The 12,021-nt window shown below is 44.9% G+C and overlaps 1 protein-coding gene across 1 annotated transcript in view; it reads right to left on the reverse strand.

Annotated features, from left to right (window-relative positions):
- Positions 1–7,795: 7,795 nt before the first annotated feature.
- Positions 7,796–12,021, reverse strand: part of LOC105503768 (polyadenylate-binding protein 2) — a 6,449-nt gene continuing 2,223 nt past the window's right edge. Inside the window, exons 2-7 of the mRNA XM_011930854.1 lie at positions 11,657–11,771; positions 10,904–10,971; positions 10,483–10,589; positions 9,921–10,008; positions 9,684–9,835; positions 7,796–8,721 (exon numbers count right to left, since the gene is read on the reverse strand). Of these exons, the coding sequence (XP_011786244.1) occupies positions 8,682–8,721; positions 9,684–9,835; positions 9,921–10,008; positions 10,483–10,589; positions 10,904–10,971; positions 11,657–11,738 (537 nt within the window). The 5' untranslated portion in view covers positions 11,739–11,771 and the 3' untranslated portion in view covers positions 7,796–8,681. The remainder of the gene's footprint in view (positions 8,722–9,683; positions 9,836–9,920; positions 10,009–10,482; positions 10,590–10,903; positions 10,972–11,656; positions 11,772–12,021) is intronic.

The following is a 12,021-nucleotide window of genomic DNA, read 5'->3' on the forward strand; positions in this document are numbered from 1 at the left end:
AAATTCAATTGTACTTCCATACAATAGCAATTTTAAAAATCTGAGAATGAAATTAAGAAAACAATTCCATTTACAACAGAAAAAAAAAATCCCAAAATACTTAGGAATAAATAAAGAAAGAAGTGCAAGGCTTGTACACTGAAAACTATGGAACACCAAGGAAAGAAATTAAGGACCTAAATACATGAAGAGACATCCTGTGTTCATGGATTGGAAGACTTAATATTGTTAAGATGAGCCAGGTATGGTGGCTCATGCCTGTAAACCCAGAACTTTGGGATGCCAAGGCAAGTCACTTGATGTCAGGAGTTCAAGACCAGCCTGGCCAACATGGTAAAACCCCTGCTCTACTAAAAATACAAAAATCAGCCAGGCATGGTGGAGTGTGCCTGTACTCCCAGCTACTCTGGAGGCTGAGGCAGGAGAATCGTTTGAATGCAGGAGGTAGAGGCTGCAGTGAGCCAAGATTGTACCACTACACTCCAGCTTGGGTGACAAGAGCAAGACTCCATCTCAAAAAAATTAAATAAAAAAATAAAGTATATACATATATATATAATTAAGATGGCAGTACTCCCTAAATTGATCTACATATTCAGTGTATTCACTATTAAAGTCCCAGCTGTCTTTTTTCAGAAACTGATAAGCTGATTCTAAAATTGACATGGAAATGCAAAAGACCCACAGTAGCCAAATAATCTTGAAAAAGAGCAAAATTGGCAGACTCACACTCCTAAAATTTCAATTTTTTTTACAAAGCTACAGTAATATAGACAGTGTGTTACTGCCATAAGGATATACACGAAAATCAATGGAATAGAATTGTGAGTCCAGAGACTGGTCAATTGATTTACAAAACGGGGACCAAGACCATTTAATGGGAAAATAAGTCTTTTTAACAAATGATACTGGGACAACTGGATATCCACATGCAAAAGAAGAAAACTGGACCCCTGGCTTATACCATACACAAAAATAAATTCAAGGGCGGAGTTCAGTGGCTCATGTCTGTAATCCAGCACTTCAGGAGGCCGAAGCGGGCAGATCACTTGTGGTCAGGAGTTCGAGACCAGCCTGGCCAACATGGTAAAACCCTGTCTCTACTAAAAATACAAAAATTAGCCTGGCGTGGTGGCAGGCACCTATAATCAGGAGGTGCTGCTCAGGAGGCTGACGTATGAGAATTGCTTGAATCCAGTGGGCAGTGGTTGCAGTGAGCCGAGATTGCACCACTGCACTCCAGCCTGGGTGACAGAGTTAGACTCTGTCTCAATAAATAAATAAATATTTTTAAAAAAAACTCAAAATGGATCAAAGACCTAAACATAAGAGCTAAAACTATAAAACTCTCAGTAGAAAATATAGACACACCTTCATGACTTTTGTGCTTCAAAAGATGCTATCAAGAAAGGAAAGAAATAACCCACAAAATGGAAGAAAATATTTGCAAGTCATATATCTGATAAGTCCAGTCTTCAGTATTCAGTATTCAGCAAAGGAAGGCTGGGCATGCTGATGCATACCTGTAGTCCCAGCTGTTGGGGAGGCTGAGGCGGAGGGTTTGCCTAATGCCAGGAGTTCAAGGCTGAAGTGCACTATGGCATGCACTGGAGTACCATGCCTATGTACGCTAGCCTGAGCAACATAGCAACACTTCATCTCTAAAAATAAAAATTAAAAAAAATTTTAAAAATTAAAAAGAAGTCTTACAAGAAGACAATCTAATTTAAAAATGAGGATCCAAATGAGGATCATCCCCGTAACCCCAGCACTTTGGGAAGCTGAGGCGGGCAGATTGATTGAGCCCAGGAGTTCAAGAGCAGCCTGGGCAACATGGTGAAACCCCATTTCTAGAAAAATTAAAAACTAGCCGGGCATGGTGGCACACACCTGTAGTCCCAGCTACTCAAGAGGCTGAGGTAGGAAGATCACCTGAGCCCAGGGAGGTTGAGGCTGTGGTGAGCAGTGATTGTGCCACTGCACTCCACCTGAGGGACAGAGTGAGACCCAGTTTCAAAAGAAGAAAAAGGGCAAAGAATCTGAATAGACATATATATACACACACACACACATACATACAAATGGCAAATAAGCACATGAAAAGATGCTAAACATCTTTGAGTCATCAGACAAATGCAAATTAAAACCACAATGAAATACCTCTTCATACCCTCTAGGATGGCTATAACCAAAGAGATTGACAATAACAAGTTTGGTGTGGATGTAAAGAGACCAGAAGCCTCATACATTGCTGGTGAAAATGTAGAATGATGCAGCTGCTTTGGAAAACAGTCTGCCAGTTCCTCAAAAGGTTAAAGGTAGTTACCATGGGTCTTAGTCCATTAATTTGGGCTGCTGTAACAAAATAAGGTAGACTGGGTGGCTTACAAACAACAGTTTATTTGTTGCAGTTCTGGAGACTGGGAAGCCCAATATCAAGGTTCTGGCAGATTTGGTATCTGGTGAGATCCCATTTCCTGGTTCATAGATGGCACCTTGTCACTGTATCCTCATGTGATCTAAAAGGGCAAGGTAGCTCTTGGGGCTTCTCCTATGAGGGCTCTGCCCTCATGACCTAATTACCTCCCAAAAGTACCAAACTGCTAATATTATCACTTCGGGGGTTAGGATTTCAGCATATGGATTTTGGTGGAGGTGCAAACACTCAAACCATAGCACAATATGATCCAGCAACTCCATTCTTAAGTATATACCCAAGAGAAATGAAAATATATGTTCACACAAAAACTTAACACAGTTGTTTGGAGCAGGACTATTTGTAATAGCCAAAAAAATGGAAACGACCCAAATGTCCATCAGTTGATGATGGAAACAAAACGTGTTATATCCAATGAAATACTATTCAGCCATAAAAAGGAATACTGGGCCTGGCATGGTGGCTCATGCCTGTAATCCAAGCACTTTGAGAGGCTGAGGTGGGAGGATCACTTGAGCCCAGGAGTTTGAGGCCAGCTTGGGCAACATAGCAAGATCTCATCTTTACAAAAAGTAAAATAAATAAAATTCTAGCTCTGTGTGGTGGCTCACGCCTGTAATCCCAGCACTTTGGGAGGCCGAGGCAGACGGATCATGAGGTCGGGAGTTCAAGACCAGCCTGGCCGATATGGTAAAACCCTATCTCTACTAAAAAAAATAAAGAAATTACCATCCTGGCTAACACAGTGAAACGCCGTCTCTACTAAAAATACAAAAAAATAGCCGGGCGTGGTGGCAGGTGCCTGTAGTCCCAGCTACCCAGGAGGCTGAGGCAGGAGAATGGCGTGAACCCGGGAGGCGGAGCTTGCAGTGAGCTGAGACCGCGCCACTGCACTCCAGCCTGGGCAACAGAGGGAGACTCTGTCTCAAAAATAATAATAATAATAATAAAATGTGATCATAATTTGAGAAAGGAAAACATAAAACAAGGAAAGCAGCAATATTATTGTAAAAACCCACCAACTGCTTCTTTTCTCCATTGCCAATGTCGGATTGGGCGAATCCTACCTTAAAAAGCACTGGGTTGCCTCGGTTTATTTTGCATCATCCAAAGGCCCTCTAAGGATCTCTGACTCACAGACCCTCATCCCAGACAGATTTTATACACAGACTTTCCCAGTCTCTTTCTTTCCATAGAACTCCCGTGAGATTGGGCTCATTTCTATCCCTCAGTTAACAGAGAACTGATCAGGAGTGACTGACAGAAATCATCTACCAAAAATAACCAAGCTTGCCCAAGGAAAGTAACTTTCGCCTGGCGCGGTGGCTCACGCCTGTAATCCCAGCACTTTGGGAGACCGAGGCGGGCGGATCGCCTAAGATTGGGAATTCGAGACCAGCCTCAACATGGAGAAACTCCATCTCTATTAAAAGTACAAAATGAGTCAGGCATGGTGGTGCATGTCTGTAATACTAGCTACTCAGGAGGCTGAGGCAGGAGAATTGCTTGGACCTGGGAGGCGGAGGTTGTGGTGAGCCGAGAATGCGCCATTGCACTCCAGCCTGGGCAACAACAGCAAAACTCCCTCTCAAAAAAAAAAAAAAAAAGTTAGCCGGATGTGGTGGCGGGTGCCTGTAGACCCAGCTACTCAGGAGGCTGAGGCAGGAGAATGGCGTGAACTGGGAGGTAGAGCTTGCAGTGAGCTGAGATCGCGCCACTGCACTCCCAGCCTGGGGAACAGAGCGAGACTCCGTCTCAAAACAAAAAACAAAAAACAAAAAAAAAGAAAGTAACTTTCTTTCCATGCTTCTTCCTCTAAACCTAGTATCTGTTAAGTAAAATAGTTAGTCTGACTCTTAAAAAGAATAAAAGTAAAGGCCAGGCGAGGGGGCTTACGCTTGTAATCCCAGCACTTTGGGAGGCTGAGGTGGGTGGATCACTAGATCAGGAGTTCGAGACCAGCCTGACCAACATGGTGAAACCCTGTCTCCACTAAAAATACAAAAATTAGCCAGGCGTGTGGCGTGTGCCTGTAATCCTATCTACTCTGAGGCAGGAGACCTGCTTGAACCTGGGAGGTGGAAGTTGCAGTGAGCCGAGATTGGGCCACTGCACTCCAGCCTGGGTGACAGAGCAAAACTCCGTCTCAGGGGGAAAAAAAAAAACTCTAGAAAAGGAGTTGTCAAGCAAAATAAACTTTAGATCTCAACCAAATTTTGAGAGATCAGGGATTCTCTGGAGGAAGAAGAAAACTATCAGGTCCAGGTTAAAGGCAACACTATTGTTGTTCCTACCTTCTCCAGGACAGGAAAGGCAAGCCCAGGGTGAATAAACATCTTTTGGGCACCTACTAAGTGGCAGGCCCTGTGAGGTAGACACAAAGTCACAATCGATGCCCTCCAGGAGTTTGCATTCTAGTGGGAAAACAGAAATGTAGTTATTTTCATCATAAAACCACGAAGTAAATATTAAACAGGGATAGGGCCAGTTTGTCCTGACTGCAGGAGTGATTACTTCTGACTAGGAAATCAGGAAAGGCTTCATGTCTGTTGTACCTGGCTTACACTTGGAAGGATATGCATGATTTTGATAGAAGAGTTGGAATGAGCATAGGAGGCTAGAGGGAACAGCATGAGGGATACATGAAAATAAATAGAATGCATAGTACATCAGATGTAGGGCAGGATGTGGAAGGGAAATGTAACCAGGAAAACTAAACCAGAGAAGGGTCAAAACATGATTCACACTCCAAGATTGAAAAAGGTTGTAGTTCCGGACGGGCGCGGTGGCTCATGCCTGTAATCCCAGCACTTTGGGAGCCCAAGGCGGGTGAATCACGAGATCAGGAGATCAAGACCATCCTGGCTAACACGGTGAAACCCCATCTCTACTAAAAATACAAAAAAAATTAGCCGGGCGTGGTGGGGGGCCCCTGTAGTCCCAGCTACTCCGGAGGCTGAGGCAGGAGAATCGTTCAGGAGGTGGAAGTTGCAGTGAGCCGAGATCGTGCCACTGCACACCAGCCTGGGTGACAGAGCGAGACTCCGTCTGAAGAAAAAGGTTGTAGTTCCATGTTTGCGTTTGTACTTTGTACTTATCAGTGGCATCATAGAGGACTTTTTTGGCAATAAGAAGTTTGGAGGCTGAGCATGGTGGCTTATGCCTATAAATCTAGCACTTTGGGAGGCCAAGAGTTCAAGACCAACTTGGCCAACATAACAAGACCCCCATCTTTTAAAATAATTTTTTTAGGAATTTTTATTTTTCAAAAAAAAGTTTGAAGCCAATACATTTGCCAGGATCCCTGCAGTGATGATGGGGAGTTACTCAAGCAGTGAATGTAGGAATAGAGAGAACAGACAAGATATAGTAGAACTGACTGAACATGGAAAACTAAACCAGAGAAGGGTCAAAACATGATTCACACTCCAAGACCCAACAATGTATGGAGATCTTTTAGAGACAGCCATTTAGTGCCCCCTGGTGGACAGATGGCATTAACAGCAACAAGTCACTTGGATTGTTTCATTCTAACTAGCCGGGCGAGGTGGCGGGCGCCTGTAGTCCCAGCTACTCCGGAGGCTGAGGCAGGAGAATGGCGTGAACCCGGGAGGCGGAGCTTGCAGTGAGCTGAGATCTGGCCACTGCACTCCAGTCCCGGCAACAGAGCGAGACTCCGCCTCAAAAAAAAAAAAAAAAAAAAAGTTTATATTGAACACTATCCAGACCCTCATTAATCAGCCTCTGCAGAAGCCACAGAGATCACCAGGCACTATTTTAGGTGAATCTAGTTAGGAGAAAAGATAGACCTCAAATGCCTAATCCATAGCAGAAGGTAAAATAAATGACAAAATGCTAAAATATGTGGTGGGTAACACTGACATGAGATTTCAGAAAATACTGCAATTTGAGAGGTGGGTTAAGGCTTCAGATATAACAGAGTTTTGTGTTTGTTTTGTTTGTTTTGAGATGGAGTCTCGCTGTCATCCAGGCTGGAAGTGCAGTGGCTCAATCTCAGTTCATCTCAATCTCCACCTCCTAGGTTTAAGCGATTCTCCTGCCTCAGCTTCCAGAGTAGCTGGGACTACAGGTGCAAGCCACCATGCCTGGCTAAGTTTTGTATTTTTAGTAGAGACGGGATTTCACCATGTTGGCCAGGCTGGTCTCGAACTGACCTCAAGTGATCCGCCCACCTCCGCCTCCCAAAGTGCTGAGATTGCAGGCATGAGCCACCATGTCCAGACACAGAGCCATTTCTTTAACATATGATTTTTGAAGAGCAGCCAGGTCAGAGGCAATTGTGAACAAAACATCCTGAGAAGTAAATGAAAAAATAGTAAGTTTGAAATACTAAGGAGTTCTATAGGCAACAAAGTCTGAAGGCTCGAGCTGGCTAATGATGTAGTGTTCCAGTTTTAAGACTAATCTGGCAATGGAATACAAAATGGAGAAATTAGGATGCTCAAGACAAATTTTAGATATAAAAACAGTGAAAGCCAGCTGTGAAGTCCTAATAAACTGCTCCTAGCCAGGCACTGCAGCTCACAACTATAGGAAGGCCAAGCCAGGAGGACTGCTTGAGCTCAGGAGTTCAGGACAGCCTGGGCAACATGGCAAAACTGTCTCTACAAAAAATTAGCCAACAGTTCCAGCTATGTAGGAGACTGAGGTGGGAGGATCACTTGAACCCAGGAGGTTGAAGCTGCCGTGAGCCACTGCGCTCCAGCCTGGGTGACAAAGCAAACACCATCTCAAAAAAATAAAACGGTCCAATCAATATAAGTTAGCTAGACACATTAGTTACTGTATCGTTGGAAAAAACAAGCTTTCCCATTGTCTGTCGGCTAAGTGTCTTTTGTCTTTTGCATTTCTTGGGCCCACCTTGAGGTAGAAGAGAAAAGGTAGCTGGGCCCAGTGGCTCAGACCTGTAATGCCAACACTCTCGGAGGCTAAGATGGGAGGATTGCTTGAGAAAAGCCTGGTCAACATAGTGAGACCCCAAAGAAAGGTTAACCAGACCTCAATCCAAAGCTCTAGGGCTGCTGGCATGGATAGTTCATTTGCATGTAAGTTGTATCAGGAGCACACAAAAGCGCCATTAGGTCAGTAATTTGGTTCTTCTTTTACTTTCCCAGGCTTATTTCTCTCTCAAATGCCAATCAGGGTTACATGTTATCCAGAAAACCTATCATTCTCAACTAAACACATAATGTTCCTGCTAGTTGTAATTTAACTCCTACTCCTTAATTCACAAGTGGCAACCTCCCTTCCACAACACCAGTACTTCTACCGCAAAGCAGAATTAATAGCCATCTGTGATCTAAGAGAGAATAGGAAGATAAATAATCCTTACACCCAAAAGGCCAAACAATTTTTATTTTCAAAAACAACTTTATTCATGACACATATTAAAAAAAAAATTCCCACCCCTGGAAATGAGCTAAAAAAATAAACAAAATCCACCTCCCACCTCCCTGTTCCCACTTCCTCCCATTCCCTCCAAATAAAAGGGAAAAAAGGCAAAGGAAAAAAAACAAAAAAACAAAACAAAACAACTGAAAAACAAAAACACCCCTAAACCCCCCAAAACAAGGTAGTGCATTTCCCCAGGGGGAAGGGGAATTTACACTGGAGCCGCTGGGAGCGGATCGGAGATCTTCCGGCTACAGAAACCTGCAAAGAAAGACACTCAAAACAGAAAAAGAAACACAAAAGGAAACAAAATAGATCACCAGGCAATCTGGAGGGGCAGGGAGCCGGAGAAGAGGGGTGGGGTGGGTGGTAGACCTGGCTGGACAGGAGCAGGCAGGAGGGGACTGTGAAAGGCGAGAAGACGGAGGGAAGGTAACAAGCAGAACAGTTTGGTGTCCTTCCAGAGCCCTGGGTAAAAAAAAAACCTCCTACCACCCACGCCCACCTACCCTTGAGCAGCCCCCAAGGGGGTGAAGTGGGGCAGGGAAACATGGGGAGCAGCTTGCGCAGTTGAGACGTGTCCATGGCGAATCCCCAGAGTGAATAAGCAGCCCCCTGCCCCACTCCCTGGGCCTTCCCCTACTCCCCAAAGCAGGTCCCTCCTCAGCAGTTAGTTATGGGATTCTCCCCCCTTCCACAGTGTATCTTTTTTTTAAAAAATATTTTTTTTCCATCAAGGTCATCTTCTGTTTTTCTTTTTTTTTTTTTTAATTCTTTTTTTTTTCCTTCTTTCCTCTTTTTTTCCTCTCTCTCCTCCTAATACACACTTTTTTTAGTAAGGGGAATACCATGATGTCGCTCTAGCCCGGCCCCTGGAAGAAAGAAGGAGAGTTAGGTGTTAACGTGATCACTAGATAGTTCAGTACAAGCCCCTCCCCGTGGGCCCTTGCCCCAGTTACTGCGAAGGGAAGTGGGGAAAAGAAGTTTTCAAGTGTCCTAAAACTGACCCCATGATCCCAGAAATAGTCACACACCTTGAGAACTGGGGCAGGGGGAGGGGGGCTTAACAGAAAACTTTGCCAAACAGTGGCAAAAAAGAAGCACATCTGAGTGAGAAACAAGGGCAAGAAAAATGACCCTCTTTTTATCCAGTTTTCAGTCCTCCACAGCTCTTATACCCTAGGCCATCACAAACAGATCCTCCCTAACTCCTGGGAATAGGCAGGTAGAGTTTATGAAAAACCAAGGTTTATATGCCTAACCTGTCTATTTAAATGTAAAGAGACAGAAGTGAAGCAAGGCAAAAACCTGGACACCACACTAGGCCCAGTGAGGAGTTAACCTTGCAAGACTGGCTCAAATAAAGAGTAAATATCTCAAAATCCTCCCACAAGGCTGTTGGGGAGGATCAACTAGCTAGCCTCTGGTATTCTTCCAAGGGAGGTTGTCTTCAACCCCTCCCTCCGAAAAAAAGAAAAAAGTAACAAATATCCAAGCAGTGCTTTCACTGCCTGGAGGCCCTGTTCCTCCTGGCTTTGTGTAAACACCTTCAAGTGCCACCAACTCCCAAGAAAAAAAAGGCTGGGGGTGGAAGCCTCTTTGAACCAAGGGAGGGATGCAGCCCTTATCACCAATTTCTACTGCAGAAAAGATGATGAAGTTGGCCTTCTGGCCTGGCCTGCAACTACCTTTCTCACCCTGCACAGGCAGGAGACAAAGTTCCTGAAGACCACAGGGAGGGGTGGGGGAGGGAGGTTCCTTAGACCAGGAGAGAAGGAAGCATACAGGGCTCATGGGAGGCGGGGGGGAGGAGGAGCAGCCCATCTATCCTGACCTGTAGACGCGACCCCGGGGCCTGCTGTTAAAACCACTGTAGAATCGAGAGCGGGAACTGTTGTAGTTGGTGGTCCGGGCGCGGTAGCGGGCTCGTGGAAAACCCCGGTCTGTTGTGCTGATGCCTGGTCTGTTGGTTCGTTTTGGGATCACCTGAGTCAGAGATGAACAAATGATAGCCTTAAAGTCAACCCGGAGAGTTTACACAGAACCAGAACAGCAATGGACACAGGCTTACCTTGATTTGCCTTCCTCTAAATAGGGACTCATCTAAGGCCAAGGACGTCCTCACTGACTCTTTGTCTGAGAACTCTATATACGCAAACCTGAAAAGAATTGTCACTGTATCTCTCTGAGGTTACAAATACCTCACAGGTCAAATTCAACTTGCAGGCATGCTTCTTTTTGGGCTACAATGTGGTTACATTTTTTATTTGTCAAAATTCTTCTAAATGGAAAATTTCATTCAAAATCATTTAAATTTTAAAATTTCCAGCTACTCTTTGAAACTTGTAAAAATAAGACACACAGGGCCTGAATTTCCATATGGCCACAACAGGCCAAGTAGAAGCTGCCCCTCCCCTTCTAGTTTGTGATCCCACCCACACCTAGCCTTCATTTTTGTTATCTGGCCTCTGAAGACATTTAGGTGCAACTCCTGATATATATCAAAATTGATGCCATGATCTTAAATGACACAGATCACCTGTGTTAACAGCAAATAACTTACTGCTCACTATAAAACATAATTTATCTATTTCTGCACTGTAAAGTATCTCAACTTACTCGCCTTTACTTACCCTTTGGGATGGCCACTAAATTTGTCACAGAGTATGGTAACACGGTTGACTGATCCACAGCCATGAAAGTGAGCTTCCAGCTCTTCTGCTGTTGCACCATAGTCCACCTGATGAGAAGAGAAAAATTTCACAGGCACCAGGCAAATTCCTGTCTCAACAGGAACCCTCCCTAGCCTTTGGTCTGGGCCATCTATACACCAAAGCACATGAAATCTGGTAATTTGAGGAACTAATCCTTTTGCTTCCAAACCCAGAGCCTTTGCTGATTACTGATCATTCCATTACCTTTAACCTCCTTCCCACACTCCCTCCACACACACCCAAAACCACACCGATCCCGGAGATGTTCCCTTCAGGACTATTAAATAACTCCCCAAAAGAAGAACTTGCCCCCAACCCCAATTAGAGCCCCAACACATACATTGCCAACATAGATGGAACGGGCATCAGCCTCCATCTTCTCCTCAATGGACATGATCACTGGGCCAGCTATCAGGAAAAAATAGTATTTTAAAAAAACCACACACTTGTTTTTGACCAATATATTGCACTTCCACCACCAGCACCATCCCATTAGCTCAACGAAGGCAAAGATCTGCTGTACCCATAACCTAGAATAGTGCCGAGTCCGTAGCAGGTACTCACTAAACATTCGATAAATTGAAAGAATAAACTAATACACACTTACAACAGTATAGGACTCCCTCCTGCCTCCAAATCAAATCCCTAATGAATGGCTTTGGCTGAAATGCTTTTAAGAGTGAGCAAAATTAAGTGGGCTGAGACTCCACATTTCTAGATTAAAGGGGAAACCCCTTGCAGCTTGCTTTCTCTTACAATCCTAACTAAAGCGTCTCCAATTGGAGAAAAAACTATTAGATGTGAAGGTCAAATGCGAGCTTGCAACGTCTACAAAGGATAGACGTAGACTAAGAACAAAGAGCAACACAATTATAACAGGGACAAAGGGAAGCACAAGGCTACCACCACCAAAATATAGGTTCTGCCTCACAAAGGTCAGGCGAACACACAACGGATTATGACCGCGGCACAGTCATAATAGCTCAGACAAGCAGCTCCAGGGTGCCGAGTATCCTACCTCACATTCCCCATCTTCCCCACAACCCTTCCAGCCCGAGAACCCTGGCTCCGCGTGCTATCGCCAGTTACTCACCATTGCCTGGAGGTGGACTCATATTCATCTGCTTCTCTACCTCGTTCTGTAGCTCCTTTAGCTTCTCAGCTTCTTCCTCCATCTCCCTGACTCGAGCTTTGATAGCTTCCAGCTCCTAATATAAGTGGGAAGGGTATGGAGGAGAGCTTAAGAGGAACCAACGCAGGGGCTGTGCCCTGCTCTCGGCCGGAGCGCGGCCTCAGCCACGCTCGGCCATTTCCCTCGCCCCATGCGAGGGTCGTGATAAAAGAAAAGCAAGCTACCCTCTCTAGAACAACACTAGGCACCCGTGACGCCCCAATCAAGCCAGCCGGGCCCCTTGTAGTGATCGCTGACCCATCCCCGGCCCGACCCAGCCCCAGCCA

Source organism: Colobus angolensis, unplaced genomic scaffold (assembly GCF_000951035.1).
Source record: "Colobus angolensis palliatus isolate OR3802 unplaced genomic scaffold, Cang.pa_1.0 Scaffold88, whole genome shotgun sequence".
Taxonomy (NCBI): domain Eukaryota; kingdom Metazoa; phylum Chordata; class Mammalia; order Primates; family Cercopithecidae; genus Colobus; species Colobus angolensis.